The sequence below is a fragment of the Suricata suricatta genome, chromosome 10, assembly GCF_006229205.1.
Source record: "Suricata suricatta isolate VVHF042 chromosome 10, meerkat_22Aug2017_6uvM2_HiC, whole genome shotgun sequence".
Lineage (NCBI taxonomy): Eukaryota > Metazoa > Chordata > Mammalia > Carnivora > Herpestidae > Suricata > Suricata suricatta.
In genome coordinates, this window is record NC_043709.1 from 104296739 (window position 1) to 104319144 (window position 22406).

The 22406-nt window shown below is 38.1% G+C and overlaps 1 protein-coding gene across 1 annotated transcript in view; it reads left to right on the top strand.

The window, feature by feature from the left end:
* The first annotated feature begins 4249 nt into the window (after nt 1–4249).
* LOC115304136 (cat eye syndrome critical region protein 2) overlaps nt 4250–22406 on the top strand; it is a 151608-nt gene continuing 133451 nt past the window's right edge. Inside the window, exon 1 of the mRNA XM_029954178.1 lies at nt 4250–4322. Coding sequence (XP_029810038.1) covers nt 4311–4322 — 12 coding nt within the window. The 5' untranslated portion in view covers nt 4250–4310. The remainder of the gene's footprint in view (nt 4323–22406) is intronic.

The window sequence follows — 22406 nt, forward strand, 5'->3', positions numbered from 1 at the left end:
ACCAACTTAAAAGTTGTACTCAAATTAGCCGTTATTTACCAAACTGAGTAAGCACCAAGAATTACGGGTTAATATGTGAATTATCTCATTTGGTCCTTACCAAGCAATATTTTAATGAGAAAACTGGAGCTTAGAAAGATTTAATGCAGACTTGAGAGTCATAAATAAGATTGTAAATAATCTTAAATTGGATAGGATTGAATCAAATGCTCTCAGACCATTACACTCACATCTCCATCTCTGATTCTCAGACCAACAGCTTCAGCATCATCTGGGAACTTGTTAGAAATGCAGGATCTCAGACTTCACACTAGATGTGCTGAATCAGACTCTGCATTTAAATGATGTTTCCAGTTGAGAAGGAGGCCTCATTAAATGGTGTCGTTAAAAGGCTCAGGTGGTAGAACACCAGATTCGGATGGGCCTAGCTCTAGGTTTTAGTTTTGTGATCTTGGCAGGTCTCTTTCTTCCTGTGGACCTCAGTTTTGTCATCTTTAAGTGAGGCAAGTATCTTTTAGCTCTAACATTTTATGGTTCTAAGTCCCAGGTCTTTTACTGGGTTTGGATAGTGGAGGGGAGGTAAATGGTGATTTCGGGCAGGAGGATCAGCATAAATACGCTTAGGAATGAGTATACCATGAATGGACAGTTGTGGATTTTACTAAAAGAATTGAATTTTCATGTAACTTTATCCTTTCTGAATTTTCTGTGTTTGAATTTAAGGGAAAATTTCTCCAGAATCTTAAAATTTAGGAAATATATCCTTTCAGCATGTCTTCACATTTTGGGCCCCACATTTAAGGCTAGCATACTTAGGTTTATTGTAATTCTTGTAATTCTTAGGTTAACATGTCATAGTTGGATATATTTTATATTAAGTTCTGAAATGGTATTTTTTAAACCTAAAATTCAAATTTGGTTTCCATATTTGCCAGAGCTCCCTCACTTTCCTTTAGACTTTCTGAAGACATTGACAGTGTCTGCTTTTTCTTTGAACATTCAGGGAATTGTCTAAAATAAACACATTTTAGTGTGACTTGGGTAATCAGATAATGGTTTTTTTGTAAGTGTTGTATTTACATACTTTTTCATAAAAATGTTATTAATTTCTTTGGAGATGAAAAAGTCCACATTTTCCCCCCTTGAACATAGTTTCAAATTAGTCTTTAGGATTACCCTTAATTTTAATGTCAAACTCAGGTTAAGTGACTGAGGAAGAGGGCTGGTACCTGGTGTATAGTAAGGTGGAGAGTAACTTAGTGGTGTAGGTGCTTGTGGGGAGCTGAATGCAGTTAAATTAGAAGCTAGAGACTACAAGTATACCTTGTTTTATTGTACTTTGCAGATACTGTGGTTTGTTTGTTTTACAGATTGAAGGTTTGCTGTAACTCTGGGTTGAGCAAAACAGCTCCATTTTTCCAACACCATTTGCTCATTTTGTGTCTCTATGTCATATTTTTGTAATTCCACAATATTTCAAGACTTTTTCATTATTTTATTTGTTACAGTGATATGTGATCAGTGATTTTAGATGTTTGTTTTGTAATTGTTTGGGGGTTCTATGAACCATGCCCATACAAGATGGCAGACTTAATGGATAAATGTGTGTGTTCTGTCTGTCTGCTTCACTGACTTCGTTATTCCCTCATCTCTACTTCTCATCAGGCCTCTCTATTCCCTGAGACACAACAATGTTGAAGTTAGGCCAATTAATAACCCTACAATGATCCCTAAGTGAAAGGAAGAATCTCATATCTCTCCCTTTAAATCAAAAGCCAGAAATGATTAAGCTTAGTGAGGAAAGGCATATTGAAAGCCAAGATAGGCTGAAAACTAGGCCTCTTCTACTAGTCAAGTTTTCAGTGCACAGGAAACCTTCTTGAAGGAAATCAAAAGTGCTACTTCAGGGGCGCCTGGGTGGCTCAGTCGGTTAAGCGGCCGGCTTCGGCTCAGGTCATGATCTCACAGTTTGTGGGTTCGAGCCCCGCGTCGGGCTCTGTGCTGACAGCTAGCTCAGAGCCTGGAGCCTGCTTCAGATTCTGTGTCTCCCTCTCTCTCTGACCCTCCCCTGCTCGCGCTGTCTCTCTCTGTCTCTCAAAAATAAATAAAAGACATTAAAAAAAAATTTAAAAAAAAAAGTGCTACTTCAGTGATGAATGATAAGAAAGCAAAACAGCCCAGTTGCTGATAGGGAGAATGTTTTAGTGGTCTGCATAGGAGATCAAACCTGCTACAGTGTTCCCTTCAGCCAGTGCCTAATCCTGGGCACGGCTCACCTTTCAATTCTGTGAAGGCTGAAACAGGCTAGGAAGCTGCAGAAGAAGAGTTTGAAGCTAGCAGAGGTTGGTGTATGAGGTTTCAGGAAAAAAGCCCATCTCCATGATATAGAAGTGCAAAGTGAAGGGGTAAGTGCTGACATAGAAGCTGCAGCAAGTTATCCAGAGTCTTATCTAGTTGAGATCATTAACAAATGTGACTACATTAAACAATAGCTTTTCAGTGCTGACAAAATAGTCTTCTGTTGGAAGAAGATGCTATCTAGGACTTTTTCATAGCCAGAGAGGCAGAGTCAGTGTCTGACTCAAAATTTCATTTTGTTTTATTTTAAATGTGTGTTTATATTGAGAGAGAGAAAGAGAGAGCGAGCGAACGAGAGCATGAGCGAGCAAGGGAAAGGGGGTGGACAGAGAGGGAGGGAGAGAGAGAATCCCCAGCAGCCTCTGGACAGAGCAGAGCCCCAAGTGGAATTTCATCTCAGGAACTGTGAGATCATGACCTGAGCTGAAATCGAAGAGTCGGATGCTTAAGCTATTGAGCCACTCAGGTGCCCCCTGGGCCAAAACTTCAAAGGATAGGCTGGGTCTCTTGGTAGGGGCGAATGGAGCTGATGACTTTAAATTTTGATGCTCCTTTACCATCCTCCAAATTCCAGGGCCCTTAAGAATTATGCTAAATCTATTCTACTGTGCTCTACAAATGGAACAACAAAGCCTTGATCACAGCACATCTGTGTACAACATGGTTTACTAACTATTTTAAGCCCACTGTTGAGATCTGGTCAGAAAAAAAGATTCCTTTCAGAATATTCCTCTCAATGACCTACTAGCTCTGATAGTGTTGTTTTCCTGTTTGCTAACAGTATCCATTCCGCAGCTTGTGGATCAAGGAGTAATTCAATTTTTAAGTCTTCTTATTTTAAGAAATACATTTTATAAGGCTGTATAGCTGCCGTAGATAGTGATTCCTCTTAATGCATCTGCGCAAAGTAAGTTGAAGACCTTCTGGAAAGGATTCATCATTCTAGATGCCATTAAGACATCTTTGATTCACAAGAAGAGGTCAGAGTATCAACATGAGCAGGAGTTTGGAAAGAAGTTGATTCCAGTGCTCATGGATTACTTTCAGTGGAGGAAGTAACTGCGTGTGTGATGAAAACAGCAAGAGAACCATAATTAGAAGTGGAGCCTGAAGACGTGACTGAATTGCTGCAGTCTCGTGATAAAACCAGAATGGATGAGGAGCTGCTTCTCAAAAAAGTGATTTTTTGAGATGGAATCTAATCCTGGTGAAGATGCTGTGAAGATTGGTGAAATGATTTTCACCAAAGGATTTAGACTATTAAATAAACTTAGTTGTTAAAGCAGCAGTGGAGTGTAATTTGGAAGGAAGTTCTGTGGGTGAAATGCTATCAAATGGCATCTCAGACAATAGGGAAAGAAGTCTATGAAAGGAAGAGTCAGTTGATGTGGCAGACTTCATTGTCTTATTTTAAGAAATTGCCACAGCTTACCCCAGCCTTCAGCAGCCACCACCCTGATTAATTAGCAGCCTGATCAATGTGGAGGCAAGACTCCTTACAAGCAAAAAGATGACAACTCACTGAAATCTCAGATGATGGTTAGTTTAGCATCTTTTAGTAATAAATATTTGTAAATTAAATTATGGCATGTACATTGTTTTATAAGACAATGCTATTGCATACTAATACATTAGGTAGTATAAACACAACTTTTTTAATGCACTGAGAAAAAAATTTTATTTGACTCACTTTATTGCAATACATGCTTTATTTTGATGGCTAGGATTGAACCTACAGTGTTCAGAAGTATGCCTGTACCATCTCCAAACTCTTCTGTCTTTTTATCCTCTACAGTAAAAAGCTGTGTTCTAACTCCTATGCTGGCTGCCATTTTTTTTCCTCCCAGGTTTAGGAGCAGAAAGAAAGACAGCAAGTCTGGGAAGGCCAGAGATAGCAGAGAGGTTGTTCTAAAGGTGGATGATAGGGGAAGGAAGTTTGTTCTGTAAGTAACATGCTTATCTGGGTAAGTGTGATCTCATTTGCCTCTGTAGCGTTTGTTGTCAGGACCTCAAGAGAGTCTTGTATTCACATGATTGCCTTTAGACTCCTTCTAGAACAAGTGTGGCTGTGATTTAAAACCCTCCTCCAACAATAAATATTCTAGAGGAAGAAGTGGATTACAGAAATTGGCAACTGAGGATATTTTGTTGATGGATTAGTCTGTTTCTCCATACCACTGAGACCAGAAGACTAGAAAAATATTTTATCAGTGTAGTTTCTTTAAAAAAAAAAAAAAAAGTTAATTAACATATAATTGACATACAATAAATTGTATATATGTATAATATAAGTTTTGACATGGGTAGATGCTTGTACATTATCATAGTAAAAATAGTGAACATATCCATGATCCCCAAGAGTTTCCTTGAGCTCCTTTGTAATTATTACTTACTGTCCCTCCCTACTTCTCTTTTCCTAGGTAACACTAGATCTGTTTCTGTCACTGTGTATTAGTTTGTATTTCCCAGAGTTTGATATAAGAGGAATCATACAGTATATATTTTTTTGGGGTGGTTGCTCTTAATCTACTCAACATAATTATTTTGAGATTCATCCATGTTCCAGAATGTTTTAATATCTCATTTCTTTTTATTGCAGAGTATTGTTCCACTTTGTGGATACACCATTATTTATCTAGTTTACCTATTGGCAAACATTTGCATGCCATTCTTTGAACAAGTGTTTTCATTTTTCTTGAGTAAATACCTGGAAGTAGAGTGGCTAGATAATATGGTAGACGAACTTTTTTTTTATAGTTTATTGTCAAGTTGGTTTCCATATAACACCCACTGCTCTTCCCCATAAGTGCCCTCCTCCATGTCCATCATTCCCCTTCAGCCCTCAGTTTGTTTTCAGTATTCAAGAATCTCTCATGATTTGCCTTCCTCCCTCTGCCTAACTCTTTCCCCACCCCCTTCCCAGGCGAACTTTTAACTAAAAAAATAAATAAATAAAACCTTTTGAAGGGTCCCTGGGTGGCTCAGTCAGCTAAGAGTCTGACTCTTGATCTCAGCTTTAGTCTTGATCTCAGGGTCATGGGTTCAAGCCCAGTGTTGGGCTCTACATTGGACATGAAGCCTATTTAATAAACAGAAAGCAGCTTTTAATTTTAGAATCATTTTAGACTTACAAAGAAGTTACAGTGACAATACAGAGAGTTCATGTGTATTAGGGGTCAGCAAACTTTCCTGTAAAAAATGAGATAGTAAATACTTCAGGCTTTGTGGACCCAGTGATCATTCTTGGAAGTACTCAACTCTGCCACCATAGGACAAAACCAGCCAGAGACAGTGAGTGAGTGAACGAGCGTGTCTGTGTTCCAGTAAAACTTTATTTATAAAATCAGTTGGCAGATTGGATTTGGCCTCTGGGCTATAGCTTGCTGGCCCCTTCTGTATACCCTTTACCTAGCTTCCTAACCTGTACCAGCTATGGTACATTCGTCAAAACTAAGATACTAACTTTGCTACCATATTATTAACTACAAACTTTACTTGGACACAGGTGGTTTTCCCTTAGTGTCTCTTGGTTTCAGGTTTAAATCCTGCACACCACATTATATTTAGTTATTATGTCTGCTTAGTTTGTTATCTGTATAGACTCCTGGGCATTCATTTAATTGTGTATTTTAATCTAATACTTTTTTTTTCTTGCTCATATTGTTCTTGGTTTGACCATTGAGAGTTTTTGTAGGTTGACTGCGCTGTAGACAGGTCTTCATTTTTTCTGGTTTGAATACTTACTTTCTGGCTGAACATTATTCCATTGTATGGATGTATTCCTTTTTGTTTATCCATTCATCAGATGGTGGACATTTAGTTGGTTTCTATATTTTGGCTTTTATGAATAATAGCTGTATGTATATGCTAATAGGTGTTTGTGTGGTGTGTATTTTCTTTTCTCTGGAGTAGGATTGGAATTATATTTAACTTTTTAATAAACTGCCAAACTTGTTTACCAAAGTGACTGCACCAGTTTATATTCATAACAGCAGTGTGTAAGAGTTTGAGTTTCTCCACATTCTCATGAATACTTGTTATTGTCTGCTGTTTTGATTATATACATCTAGTAGGTATGAAGTTGTTTATCATTGTTGCTTTGATTGGTATCTCTCTACTGCTAATAATGTCCAGCAACTTTTTATGTATTTAATAACTATTCACATATCTTTGTGAACTTTCTAGGATCTCTTTCCCATTTAAAAAATTGGGGAGGGAAATGCCCAGGTGGCTCTATTGGTTAAGCATCTACTCTTGATTTTGGTTCAGGTCATGATTTCATAGTTTGCGAGATTGAGCTCTGTGTTGGGCTCTGTGCTGACAGTGCAGAGCCTGGTTAAGATTTTCTCTGCCTCTCTGTCTCTCCCCCTCTCCTGTTTCTCTCTGCCCCCTTCTTCCCCTGCTTGCATGCATGCCTGCACTCTCCCCCTCTCTCTCAAAATAAATAAGACATTTAAAAAATTACTTAATTGGGTTGTCAATAGTATGTTTTTTATATATCCTGGGTAGAAGTCTTTTATCAGAAGTATTTTTTTCAGAAGTAAGATTTTTATACACATTTTCCCTCAATCTGTAGGTTTTCTTTTCAGAATTTAAAATATTGGTGAATTCTGATTTATCCATTTATTCTTTATAGTTGAATTTTTATTATCATATCTAAGAAATTGTCCTTATTCAGCATCACAGAGGTTTTCTCTTGAGTTTCCTTTTAGAAGTTTTATTGTTCTAGATTTTATACTTGGTCTATGAACCTTTTTTTATGGCGGGGGCAGAGAGGGAGAGAGAATCACAAGCAGGCTCTGTGCTATCATGGCAGAGTCCAACCAGAGGCTTGAGTTGATTTTTGCATATTGGTGTGAGCTATTGATCAAAGTTTTTATTTGGGGGGAGTTTTTTTTAATACATTAATTTAAAAAAATGTTTTATTTATATTCTGAGAGAGATAGTGAGAGCAGGGGAGGGGCTGAGAGAGAGAGGGAGACACAGAACCTGAAGCAGGCTCCAGGCTCTGAGCTGTCAGTACAGAGCCTAATGCAGGGCTTGAACCCACAAACTGTGAGATTATGACCTGAGCTGAAGTCAGACACTTAACCTACTGAGCCACCCAGGTGCCCCTGGGGGGTGGTCTTTTTATTTTTGTTTTTGTTTTGTTTTGTTGCATGTGTTCTAGCACTATTTTGTTGAAAAGGCCATCCTTTATTTACTGAATTGTCTTTCTACTTTTGTTGAAAATCAGTTGCCAATGGGCTTTTTTCTGGACTGTGTATTCTGTTACTCAGTTTGTTTGTGGGCTAATACCACATTGTCTTAATTACTGTAGCTTTGTAATAAGTCTTAATATTAAGTAATGTTAGTAATTTTCACTCTGCTATTCATTTTTAGTTATTATAGCTACTTTTGTCCTTTTTTAACATATTCATTTATGTATGGATTTTAGAATTAGTTTATCAGTTTCAGGGCCCCTGGGTGGCTCAGTCGGTAAGCCTCCGACTTCCGCCCAGGTCAGATCTCACGTTCGTGGGTTCGAGCCCCGCGTCAGGCTCTGTGCTGACAGCTAGTTCAGAGCCTGGAGCCTGCTTCTGGTTCTGTGTCTCCTTCTCTCTCTGACCCTCCCCCTCTCATGCTCTGTCTCTCTCTGTATCAAAAATAAATAAAACATTTAAAAAAATCATTTAGAATTAGTTTATCAGTTTCTATTAAAAAATCTGCCTCAGTTTTTATTGAGATTGTGTTGATTGTATCTGTCAATTTGTGGAAAGTGGATGCAATAACAGTATTTAGTTTTCTGGCCAATGAAAATGTATCTTTCCATGTGTTTGTTTTTTCTTTAATTTCGTACATAAAAACTGAATATTTTAAAGACTCCATTTGTTCTTTGCTAGTATATACAAATACTGTTGAGTTTTGTATATTGGATTTATGTTCTTTTTTAAATGTTTTATTTTGAGAGCGAGAGAGAGGGAAGGAGATAAAGAATCTGAAGCAGGCTCCAGACTCTGAGCTGTCAGCACAGAGCCTGACACAGGGCCAGACTCATGAACTTGAGAACTGAGCTAAAGTCAGCCGCTTAACCTACTGAGCCACCCAAGCACATGATGTCTTTTTTTTTTTTTTTTTAAGATTTTTCTTAAAGTAATTTCTATACCCATTGTGGGACTTGAACTCACAACCCTGAGATTAAAAATTGTATGCTCTACTGACTGAGCCAGCCATGTGCCCTAAGGGTCACCTCTTGATCATTCAGTTTTACTTTATAAAATGGGAAATTTTCTGTACTTTATATGCTTCTTGGGCAGTAATTACTTTTATTTTTATGGAAGGAAATTAAAAAAAATTTTTTTAGTGTTTGTTTATTATTTTAGAAAGCGAGAGAGACAGTGTGAGCAGGGAAGGGACAGAGAGGGAGTCACAGAATCCGAAGCAGGCTCTGGGCTCTGAGCTGTCAGCACAGAGGCCGACGTGGGGCCCGAACTCAGTGTGAGATGATGACCTGAGACAAAGTTGGACGCTCAACTGACTGAGCCACCCAGGTGCCCCTTGTATATTGGTTTTATATCCTGTAACCTTTCTCTACTCAGCTCTTTTAAAAGCCTTTTTGTATGTTCCACTGAATTTTTACATATGACCTGTGAATAAGATACTTTTGCTTTTTTCTAATCTGAACACCTCTTTTTTTTCTTGTCTTATTGCACTGTCTAGAGCCTCCCATAAAATGTGTAATAGAAGTGGCCAGATCGGACATACTTGTCTTGCTCCTCATTTTAGGGCAAAGTCTTCTGGGTTTCACTATTTTCCCTTTGATTTCTTCCTGAATCCATGGATTATTTAGAAGTATGTTAATTTAGTTTCAGATATTTGACTTTTTTTCAGAGAGCTTCTTATTGATTTCTGATTTCATTCTATTTTGGTCAGACAAGATAACTTTATATGACTGACATCCCTTTAAATTTATTGAAACTTATGTTATGGCCTGGAATGTGGTTTTTCTTACTAAGTGTTCTGTGTGCACTTGGGAAGAGAATATGGATTCTGCTGTTGTTGATTAGAATGTTTTATAATGTCAATACAGGAACTTTTAAAATCTTTTACTAGAAAAGGAGTGAAATATGAAATGGATTCATTTCCTTTATTTCCAAATCTGTAGCATGAGTGCTTGGAAATCCTGTCAGCTCTTCTAGCTGCAGAGCAGTTTCCTGATTGGAATGACAGTTTTGAACTGGAGGATATTATTTCATTAGTGCACTAATCAGCCACAGTGATTACCCAGTTGGCTATTTAATAATTAAATGAAGTTGCTTATAATTCTTTGAGGATACACAGAAACAATTAAATTAACCCTTTATTGCCCTGTATGCTTGGGGTATTCTATGAAAATCGAGAAGCCTAAAATCCTTGAAAACTCTGGTAAGATGCATATGTTACAGTCAGGTTCAAGAGAAGTAACTTATTTAAGAGGCATATTAAGTTCAAATGAACAAAAATACAGGTCCAGAAACTATAGTCCTCTGACAACTTGAGTACTTCTTAATTAACAGTGTTTTTGGCGGGGCAGGAGTGGGGTGGGGAGGGCACTTGCGTGGGTCAGTTGGTTAAGTATCTGACTCTTGGTTTCTCCTCTGGTCATCACCTCACAGTTCATGATCTCCCTATCAGGCTCTACGCTGGCAGCTCAGAGGTTGCTTGGGATTCTCTGTCTCTGCCCCTCCACTGCTTGAGCACTCTCGTTTTCTCTCAAAATAAATAAACATTAAAACAAAACAGCTTTCTTGGGTCTTAATGGAAAAGCTTTTATACCAACACTTCTTTTGGATAGAAATTTGAGATAACCCCTCTTCAGTGCCAGGTTTACTGTGTTTGAGGAAATTTCAGTGTAAAGCCATTTCCTTGGTTGTTTCCTCATATCCTTGCAACAGATAGTCTGGTAAGACATAGGATAAGGTTGGTGAAAAAGAAGGCTTCACTGGATTTTAAATGTGTATGTATTTTTGAGAGAGAAGGACAGAGAGCATGAGCAGGGGGGAGGGGCAGGGAGAGAGGGAGATAACAGGATCTGAAGCAGGCTTCAGACCAGCACAGAGCTCAGCACAGGGCTTGAACTCCTGAACCTGAGATCATGACCTGAGCTGAAGTTGGACGCTTAACCAACTGAGCCACCCAGGCACCCCATGCACTGGATTTTAAATCATAGATGATGAACAAAATATGGACTAGAATTTCAGAATTGGAGGAGAACTTGAATAAGATGACCTTATTTCAACCTCTCATTTTACAGATGGACAAACCAGTGGTTGGGGAAATTAAGATACAGAAAAGTTAGGTATTTGTCTAACAGTGGTTCTCAGCAGGTTGTCCTTTACCCTTCAGAGGATTAAGGCAGTGTCTGGAGACCTTTTTGGTTGTCACAGCTGGGGCAGAGAGGTCACTAGTGAGGTAGTAGTATCCAGCGAGGCCAGAGATGTTGCCAAATATCCTACAATGCATAGGATAGCTCCCCAGAAGAAAACACTCCTCTGGCTCAAAATGTCAATACTGTCAAGCCTAAGAAACTTGGTTTAATCTATCTTATTTTGAGTTTTGATAGAACATGGATCTCTAGAACTCTGCTTTAATGACTTACACAGTCTTTGTCATCAACTATTGGTAATTACCTCTTTTTGTTAAAAAGTCACTTTTGTTCTTTTCAAGTTCATTTTTTAAATTTATAAATAGATTTTTCTTTTTTTTTTTTTTAATGTTTTATTTATGTTTGATACAGAGAGAGACAGAGCATGAGAGGGAGGAGGGCAGAGAGAGAAGGAGACACAGAACTGGAAGCAGGCTCCAGGCTCTGAGCTAGCTGTCAGCACAGAGCCCAACGTGGGGCTCGAACCCACGAACGTGAGATCTGCCCTGAGCCGAAGCCAGAGGCTTATAACCGACTGAGCCACCCAGGCACCCCTCGAGTTCATTTTTTAAATTGAGGTGTCCTTTCCTGACACAAACTCTTTGAGTTCCCAGACCCAATCCAATGTTGGGGAGGGATTATCTGGAGAATTCAACCCAATTTTGACACTGTCTATCTGGAGATAGCATTGGATCCACAGGTTATGAACTCAGGCCTAGAATACTGCTCCCCATCTTGTACTTCAGATGCCAGTTGTGAGCCCCAGGCTGTTACTTGTGCTTCTTACCCACTGGCCACAGGTTGGAATTTCCAAAGACTTCTGCCTTGGACTTCAGATGCCAGTTGCACGTCCAACTTCTTATCTGTACTTCTAACCAACTGGCTATAAATTAGAAATTCCCACGATCTACTTAGACTCTTTTTATTTGTTAGAGCAACTCATAGAACTCAGGAAAACACACTTACTAATTTATTAAAGGATATGATAAAGAATACAGATCAGTGTCTCATTAAAGAGGTATGTAGGGCAAGGTATAAAAAAAGGGATGGCGCTCCCACACCTTCTCCAATCCCGCTATGCTCCCCACATCTCCAGGTGTTTATCAGCCTGGGAGCTCTCTGAACCCAGTCCTTTTGGGTTTTAAATGGAAGCTTCATTGCATGGTGATGATTGACTAAGTTGGCCATTGTTTGAGTCTGTCTGAGCCCCTCTGCCTCCCTGGACTTGGGGGTGGGTGAAGGTGAAAGTTCCAATCCCCTAATTATATGGTTGGGCCTCCTGGCAAGAAGTTCCTGCTCTTTGGTGGGGTCCAGAAGTCACCTTCGTTACTAATAAGATATCCATGCCTCCTTAATCGCTCTGAATTTTTTTCAGGAATGTGAATGAAGAAAAAATATATCTGAGAAATATATTTTGGTTATCTTAATAACCAAATACATATTGCTTATAAATCATTATATTGCAAAGTAAAATTAACATAAAAGTTAACCATTAACTGTTAAAATTTTTTTTTAATATTTTTATTTATTTTTGAGAGGGAGAGAGACAGAGCACAAGTCGGGGAGGGGCACAGAGAGAGGGGGAGACACAGAATCTGAAGCAGGCTCCAGGCTCCAACCTGTCATCACATAGCCTGATGCAGGGCTCAAACCCACGAACCGCAAGACCATGACCTGAGCCGAAGTCAGATGCTTACCTGACTGAGCCACCCGGTGCCCCATCAATTAACTATTTTAAAGTGTACAATTAAATGGCATTTAGCAGATTTAAAATGTTGTGCATCTATCATCTCTGTCTAGTTCCAAGACATTTTCATCACCCCAAAGGGGAACCTGGTAGTTTATTTTCTGTCTTTATAGGTTCTAAGTTACTTTTCTGTTTGCTTTTTTATGATGCTTTGGAAAGAACATTGGACAAGAAATCAAGATGTGAACTTCACATTCCAACTCCCTAGTTTTTCCTCTTATCTGTGTGATTTGGGCAAGTCATTCATCTGTCCTAAGCCTCAGTTTCTACACTATTTATGTGACAGCTGTCACAGTAGCCAGAGTGTCATTTTTCTTTAAATGAAATCTTTAAAGCCTGAAATTCTAGCCCACACTTTGTTTGATCAGAATTTTTGTTGGACATCTGTGCCAAATTTTCAATCCTACGCTAACTTCTTTCTCACCCAAGGTGCTTCTGAACCACCTTTTCCAGGTACTGAATTAAGTGTCTCTAGATTGATGTGCTTGGAATTAGAAACTAATTTCAGTTTCAGCATAAAGTGATTAGGGAGGTAAAGATGCTTCAAATTTAAAGTCATCCAGTTATTAAACACAAATATATTTTGGATTGCCTGATTTAGTACCTAATTATCTTATTTTCTAATTTGGAAAACCAAAATTAAGTATATTCTGAATTCTCATTCCTGCTTAAAACCCTCCAATAGCTTCATGCATTTAGAATAAATTCTAAGTTCCTTACTATTGCTCAGTGGGGTCCCCACAAAGTCTTTCTGCTTTCATAGCCTTGCCTAGTGCATGCTCTAGTCACATCAGCTTTTTTTTTTTTTCCTCTCTCTCCTCTGAGCTTCTTAGGCTCTTTGCTCCAGCTGTTTCCTCTGTCTGGTAGTCATGAGGGAACATGGCCTGTTTCTAGTTTTTAAATCTGACCTCAGATGTCGTTTCCATGAAATCTTCCATGATTATCCTACCTATCTATGGCTTTAGAAATTTAAAGTAAATATTGTAGAGAGAATAATACAGTGAATTCCCATCACCAAGCTTTACTGATTGTTCACATTCTGTTGTTTGTGATCACCCAGTTTAAAGTAGTATCAGTGCATCTCCTCCTAACCCTGTCACTCTCTTAGTGCTCTTTTCAGTTTAGTTTTTCTGTAGTTCTGTTTTTTGTTTATTGACTATTTTCCTCCCAAGAGTGTGAGTTCATTTGGACAAGGATCTTCTCTATTCTTTTTACTCTTAAGTCCCGAGTACCTGGAATTGTCTGTGTATATAGTAGGTGCTCAGTAAATATTTATCAAATTAATTAATGAAATAGACTCCCTTAAAAGGAGGGACTGTGTTTTATGTGTATTTGTGTTCTTAACTATGCCTAGTAAAGAGCTTCTTTACATTTAGTAGTAGATATTCACTAAATATTCTAATATTTTTTTTTCTAAGGTATTGTTTCCTTTAACTGACCGTGGTCTTCAGGATTTCTCTAATGGAAGGGAGAAGAGTATACTTTTGTTTACTTTCTGATCACCTTGCTTATATAATGAGAACAGATTTCTTATTGACTGGAGATTTTTTTTTTCCCCCTTGCCAGGTTCACTTGGTTTTTAATCTTCCTTTTCTGCTTATAGGTAATTTGTAACGTTCTGGAAGGATTTGTTGCAAGACCATTTATCTTTCCTTTTCCTGATTATTATTTCTTAAGGTACCGAAGGTTAAGAGCTGGAAAGAATGTTAGAGATAATTTAGCTTCAACTCATAGTTTTACAGATGAGGATATTGGCCAAGGTCATACAATAAAATAGTGGTTGAGTTGGGTTTGGAACCAAGATAGGCAAACATAGCAATTATAGTAGGCAAAGACTTAAAACATTTTCTCATTTTTTGTACTTATGGGTTCTGTTTTATCAGGTGGACTCTTAGGTTCTTTGTATTATGCTCTTTTAATACCTTCTATAGCTTTTTAGCACTAGGCACAGAGTAATATTTTTGGATTTAAGAGAATAATGTGAAGGTATTGCTTTGAGAATTATTTTAATATTATATTTATACCTTCCTCTGGGAAGAGCCACCTGGAGGGCAAATCTTGATTACTTGTGCAATGGGTATATAAAAAGAATTGGGAATGGGACAGATGAGATGGAGAGGATTAACAGAAGGCTGCAGATGGTGGCTTAGCATTTTGGAACCAGGCCATCAGTTCCTGCTGTCCAATCCAGTGTGAAAGATCCATCTGCGCCTCCCTTGAGTACAAGAATGTGATGTAATGGACTTAGGATGTAAAATCTGGATTTTCTTGAAATTGTCAGGTTGAATAGACTTGGAAATGCTAGATATAGAGATGAGAGATACAAAGAACTGAAGACTTGGATTACATAGATCATGATAGAGTTCTTCTCTTTCCATTCATCTAGTAAAATCCAGACAATTGGCACTTTGGTTTCTAGGTTAATTCTTTATCAAAAAGTAAACTTAAGTAAATATCAAAATTTAAAATAGTGCCTTTTTTTGCAAAAGAAGTTTATTGTAAAAACTTTAGAAAATTGAGATAATCAAAAAGAAGAAAATAAAATGATTATGATTAGTTCTTTTGAGGCTATATAGGTCTATATAGGCAGACACATAATTTTTCAATATATGGTATCATTATTATATGATATAATGGCTTATGTCCTTTTAAAATTTTTATTTATTTTGAAAGAGAGAGAGTGTGCACTCACATAGCAAGGGAGGGGCAGAGAGACCGGGAGAGAGAGAGAATCCGAAGCAGGCCCTGCACCGTCAGCCCAGAGCCTGACACGGGGTTCAAACTCATGAACTGTGGGATCATGAAACCAAGAGCTGGATGATGCTCAACTGACTGAGCCACCCAGGAGCCCATTTTATGTCCTTTAAAAGTAACATATAGTGTAATTGTGGTATTGTAATAGCATTGTATGGTGACAGGTGATAGCTATACTTGTGAGCCTAGCATAACTGTAGAGTTGTTAATTCATTGTGTTGTACACCTGAAACTAATGTAACATTGTGTGTCAAGTATGCTTCAGTTTAAAAATAAGTAAAAGTAATACACAAACATTTTTCATATTATATGCAGATCTGTAATACTGTCATTACAATCAGATATGGCTGTGCTGTTCTTTATAAATCATTCCCCTGTTGTTAGGCATCTAGGATTTTCCCAGTCTTAAACTAACAGAGCTAAGACAACATCTTTGTTTATATGTACGTACATGGTTTTTCCTTATGATAAAATAGGTAGTGGAATTTTTGTGCTCAAGAGGTATGTGCCCATTTTTTTTTAAGTGGTACTTTTGATTGTCAATTGTTATGGTTAATGTTCTGATAACTTGCCTCATTCTTCTGTATGTCAAGTAAATGTTGACCCATAACTGTGCTTGTAGTTCTGGTGTTCTTACTATTAATTTTGATTAGCTATGATTGGGAAAGTGTAGTTTCTCTTTATTCAGGCTGCTTTCCCAAAATAAGATAATAGGCATTTGTCACCATTGAGTCTTAATAATGTGATTAAGTCCCATTAATAAAGTCATTCTATTCTTTCTTAGCACTACATTTCATTTTCTGTTCCTAGCTTTCCTTTCCGTTTTAATTTTCTACCCCACCCCTCACACTTAACTCTTCAACTACTTTTGTTTCTGTGTGTGTGTGTGTGTGTGTGTGTGTGTGTGTGCGCGCGTGTGCGCGCGCACGCATGCCTGAAGCAGGCTTGGGGTTGGCTTATTTCCCATTCATAGTACTGAAGAAGCCTTTGGCTCCCAGTTCAAAATCCTGTCACAGGTGGAGGGATATGAGGGCTATTTCAATTCTGTCTGACCTTCAATATAAGTTATTGTTGGAAGGAGATCATTGTGGGATCAGAGAAAAGGTAGGAAAATCCTTTTTTTTGGAGGCTCTGCTAAAGGTAAATTAGGACTTCTGAGGCTGTGAAAAATTGTTGTGTCTAGGATCCCCTCGGTATGTCTGTAAAAGCTTTTTGAAGTAAATGGTGAAGATTAAATATGATTTGAGTCTTCATTAGTGCTATGTTGTGTCTTTATGAGGAGATGGTTGGTGGCTTCCTTTGTGCATGCGATGGTTGGAAGCATAGCCACATTCTCTGGAGACATCATCCAGAGCAGAGCCGCCTCCCTTTCTCATGGCGTTATAGATACAGCCAGTCCACTTATGTGTGCATTTATTTACATTGTCTTTTGGGGGAAGATGTTCTCTTTTTGCAGATAGGCTCCATTCTGACTTGTGATTACCTTTGTTACAGTTTTCTTCAGGAAATGCCTGACGCCCCCTTCAAAACTGCTCTGAGGTAGAGATTGTCTGGCCTCAACCTCCATACCCTCTCTTGGGGCAACAAACCTTTCTTTGACCTTGTTGGAAATACACTTTTTGCAGAACCTTAGGTCTTTTGCAGACTTTGTAGTTAGTTTTGAGGCTGGCTTTAAATGAGGGATATCTGTGATTATTGTGGAACCTCTGATAAAGGAATCCAAATCAGAAGATTATTTTTGTGAGAAGAATAAAGAAGCAAGTTTATAGTTCTGACCTTGGGAGCTAGAGTGTGGAAGAAAACAGGGATAAGTTGTATACTCACAGCGGCGGAGGAAAGGAGTTACTCCTTTGCAAAATTTTTTTGTTTCCAGGCAAATGCTCTTTACAATCTAGAGTCACACTTTGGAGGCCATTGGGTCTATTTTTGCTTATATTTTGCTTATAATTGTTCTTAACATATGGCTTTAATGTGTTGGCCTGCCTTGGCTGTGATTGCCCCATTTGGTCAAGCTTGTTACACTTGCTTAGCTCGCTTACTCCTTTAGCATTTTTCAGATCCGCAGATCTGAGCAGCAGGAGAAACAAAATGTTGGATGTTAGAGGATCCTCTTTGTGTCAGGTCCTTAACTCCAGCTTTTCATTTGGCATTTAGCGTGACATTTTGGATATACAAACCATTCTGTAAGCTAGATATATGGTTTAAATCTGGTCTAAATTTCATGTGCATTGGGAAGACAGATTCTAGTATCACTGTAGATCTCTAGGAAGACAGAGGTTCTCACTAATGACTGAATGGTGAAGTGTATTGCAGGTACTTTGTGAATTACCTTAGTTGGGAAATGATAAACCTGAAAAATTAAATTGAATAGATAGAAGTTATTCTTGGATTATTTTCACATGCTTTCTAGGGAAAAAATTTGTTGGAGTGGATTATAGCTAATATGGGCCAGAGACTATATGTAATTTACCTTTAGCCTTTCTTAATTGACATACCTGTTGGGGAGTGCTTACATGTGTAAGGCATCTATTTCTAGCCACAAATTAATTCCTGAGGTGTGGTTTATAAAGAGCTGCTTGTTCACAATGTTAAAATATTTTTTAATTAAATTGTCTCTTATTTGCAGAGTAAAAATGTGTTTAAGGCAGTGACTTCAATTCACCTGGAAACCATTTGTGTTGGTGCCTACAGTGCCTAAGTATTTGAATAAAGGAGAATTATTTTCTTTTTACTGTGCAGTCTTATTAACAGATATTTAGTTGGCTTTTAGTCTAAGTTACTGACTCTGGTATTATTTTCTTACCTTCTTTATTCAACATTCTACCCTGACCTTTTGGCCCAGGTTTTTCGTTCAGTATGCTACTAAGGTAGAACAATGGGTGAACTGCTTTCTGCTATATATTTCAAATAAGGACTTTTTTAAAAAAATTTCTTCATTTATTCTTGAGACGGAGAGTGCATGCACTAGCCGGGGCGGGGCAGAGAGAGAATCCCACTGTCAGTACAGAGCTCAGTGGGGGGCTTGAACTCACGAACCAGGAGATCATGACCTGAGCCAAAATCAAGATTCAGATGCTTAACTGACTGAGCCCCCCACGTGCCCCTCAAATAAAGACTTTTATAACCTAACAGAATAATTCAGATGTAAATGGGTACATGACTGGCATTTTGGATATAATTCATTAGAGCATTGGCAGTATGACATGGCCCACAGTTTCCTTCCTATTTTATGTGTTCCTCCAGGGAAATGCTGATAGACAAAACAACATTTTCTGGATGACTCCAAGGTAGTAATTAACAGTTACTAGTTTTACAAAATCCTTGATTTCTCTGGTTACTTCACTTCACAGCATTTTGAAATTTAAGGCACTAAAGATAAAATTTTAATTCACCCTAAGAAATGAGTCCATATAAAAAGATGTAAGGTAAAGGGATGCCTGGTTGGCTCAATCAGTTAAGCGTCTGACACTTGGTTTCAGCCCAGGTCATGCTCTTTCATTTATGGGTTAAGGCTCCACATCGCGCTGTATGCTGACAGTGCAGAGCCTGCTTGGTATCCTCTCTTTCTGTCCCTTCCCTGCTCATGGTCAGTCAGTCGGTCTGTCTGTCAGTCTGTCTCTCTCAAAATAAAATTTATTTTATTTTATTTTTTTACGTTTTTTATTCAGTTTTGAGAGACGGAGAGAGATAGCGAGAGCAGGGGAGGATCAGAGAGAGAGGGGGTTACAGAATCCGAAGCAGGCTCCAGGCTCTGAGCTAGCTGTCAGCACAGAACCTGAAGCGGGGCTTGAACCCAGGAACCGTGAGATCATGACCTGAGCCAAAGCCGGACGCTCAACCGACTGAGCCACCCAGGCGCCCCTAAAAAAGTTTTTTAAAGGCATAAGGTACAAAGCTAAAGTATTGTACAATATCTGAAGTCTGAAATCACTCTTTTCACTATGAACCAGAGAGAAGGCAAAGTGAAATGTTTGTACTTAATAGAAGATGAGTCAGATTGATTTGTCTTCTCTTTAAAATGTGCTGGTTTAAAAATAATAATACGGGTGCCTTTAGTACCATGTGTAAAATATCTGCAGTTGAAATAAGATAATTTAGAGGCCAAAAGCATCTGAACTCTTAGAAACAATATGACAAATCCAGATATAGAAAAACCTGAAAATCTGGTATTTTATATTCTAGAAAATCCTGGTGGTATATATAGCATCTATGTGCTAACCATTAGGCATACAAAGAGATTTTATTATAATATATTTTGTGGATTGGAACTGTTTGGCTTGCTGGTGATAACACAAATGTGGCAAATGCTCTTTTTTTTATTTTTTAATTTTTTAAATAAGTAAGCTCTGTGTTCAGTGTGGGCTTGAACTCACAACCCCGAGATCAGGAGTTACATGCTTTACTGACTGAGTGAGCCTACCAGGTGCCCTAAATTGTGAATCAAAGAATATATCTTACCATTCTTGATATATTTGCCATTTTATGTTATGCAGTTTGGAAGTCAAATGCTATATTTGGTTATGATTATCTCAACATATTTTGACATTTATTTTGTATATAGTTTACAATGGCCCCAAAGCTATAGCAAAGGTGTAGTAATGGTGGTACAGATTAATTTTAGTCAGACCATCAGAAAATCGCACTAGTAAAGTGTGTTGAGCAAGATAAAAACAAAAACATGACCATTCAGAAGTTCAGTATAGGTCATGTACGTTGCCTAATAATAATTTTCACATGTAAAGTTAATTTATATTTAATGTTTATATAATATATTTTAATGTATGTTTATTTTTGAGAAAGAGGGAGTGTGTGTGTGTATGTGAATGGAGGAGGGGTAGAGAGAGAGAGGGGACACAATTCAAAGCAGGCTCCAGGCTCTGAGCTCTGAACAGAACCAGACACGGGGCTCAAACTCTCAAATCAGGAGATCATGACATGAACTGAAGTCAGATGTTTAACTGACTGAGCCACCCTGGTGCCCCATAAGTTAAAGTTTATTTAAATAGGAAAAGAAACTTACACTTCAAATTTGTTAGACTCTCAGTGTTGGCAGGCCCCATTCGTATGCAACACAACTTTTACATTAATTCTATCAGTAAATTTTCTTTTACAAATCATTTCTGTGGCATTGAAGAATTCATTCTTTTTATATTTGTGGATTTGGGGGGGCTTTTTAAGTTTTAATTTAATTTAATTTAATTTTTTTTACTTAAAAAATTTTTTTTTAATGTTTTATTTATTTTTGATACAGAGAGAGACAGAGCATGAGAGGGGGAGGGGCAGAGAGAGAAGGAGACACAGAACCGGAAGCAGGCTCCAGGCTCTGAGCTAGCTGTCAGCACAGAGCCTGACACGGGGCTCGAACCCACGAATGTAAGATCTGACCTGAGCCGAAGTCGGAGGCTTAACCAACTGAGCCACCCAGGCGCCCCTTTAAGTTTTAATTTTAATTGTAGTAAGTTACCACACAGTGTTGTATCCCTTTTAGGTATACAGTTTAGTGATTCAACAATTCTACACATCATCCAGGGCTCATCACAAGAGGGCACTCCTTAATCCCCATCACCTGTTTAACTCATCCCCCCCACCCCACACCCCTCCTGGTAACCATCAGTTCTTTCTTTATACGTCTGGTTTTTTTTTAATGTTTATTATTTATTTTTGAGAGACAGAGCACAAGACAGGGAGGGCAGAGAGAGAGAGGGAGACCGAATCTGAAGCACCCTCCAGGCTCTGAGCTCTCAGCACAGAGCCCCATGTGGGACTTGAACCCACTAGCCCTGAGATCATTACCTGAACTGAAATTGGACTCTTAACCAACCGAGTCACCCAGGTGCCCCAAGAGTGTGTTTCTTGATTTGTCTCTCTCTTTTGTTTTCCCCCTTTGTTCATTTGCTCAGTTTCTTAAGTTCCATATGAAATCATATGGTATTTGTCTTTCCCTAATGAATAGGGTAAAGAAGATAGCATGCGCACATGCACGTGTGTGCACACGCACATCCCCCAAAATATTACTCAGCCATTAAAAAAAAACATCTTGCCATGCAACAGGGTGGACAGAGCTAGAGAACGTAATGCTAAGCGAATCAGTGGACACTTGGTCTTAGTATATGGATATTAGTGGGTATTTCTTAGTATAAGATTATTTAGTCAATGATGTTTTTAATAAAGTAGTACCTGAGTTCTCTTGTTCTGTAGTAGTTCATTTAATGTACTATACCTTTCACAGTTGAAATGTATAACATATGTGGGGTATTGAGGAGAGGTCTTAAGGTAATGTAGAATAGCCTCCAGCAGTCTGGAGAATCTGGTGCTAGGCTGTGGTAGATTAGTAATTATTCTGACTTTTGCTTTTGGCTTTTCTTATTTGTGGAAGTAAATAACTTGGTAGCATATTTTTATGAGATGGAGGGTTGTATTTCTACCTGAGTCAGAATTTTGAGTTTGAAAATGTTGGCCTTATCAGTTTCAGTTTATCTAATTATTCTTTGCTTTATTCTGCAAATAATTTGGAGCTTTTAATCTTTCAATTATTCACCATCCGTCCTTGCATCCCATCCATAGCATTCACTGGAGATTCAAGGCCTTATCACTTCCCGGTCCAGGTTTTTCAGTATACTGATGATTTCTGGGAAGAAATTGTTTTTAGGATTGCTTTTAATATTTCCAGACACTTTGCATTCTGTGTTGGAGAGGTTGAAATGGTTAAATTAAGAAGCCAGTAATTAGTGATAAGGGAGTTGGATGGTGTATTTACTGAAATACCTTTGAATGTGGCTCCTTTAATTGTAGCTAATTTCATATAAAAATACTTGAACTTACGTAGCTAAGTGTTTGTGTAGAGTCAAAAGTAAGCTAGAGACACAAAGTAGTAGTGATTTTTATACTTAATTACACTTCAAAATGATGACTTGATATTGAAAAAAATTTTTATTGAGTCAGGAAGATGTAATATATATCCTTTTAATTGTTTTCTTTTCCTAGACATTTATTGCCCCTTACCATTTTTTTGTGTTTGTTTCTTTGGCTTTATTATTTATTTATTTAAAAACATTTTTTATGTTTATTTGTGTGTGTGTGTGTGTGTGTGTGTGTGTGTGTGTGTGTGTCAGAGAGAGGGAGAGAGAGAGAGAGAGAGAGAGAGAGAGAGAGAGAGAGAGAGAG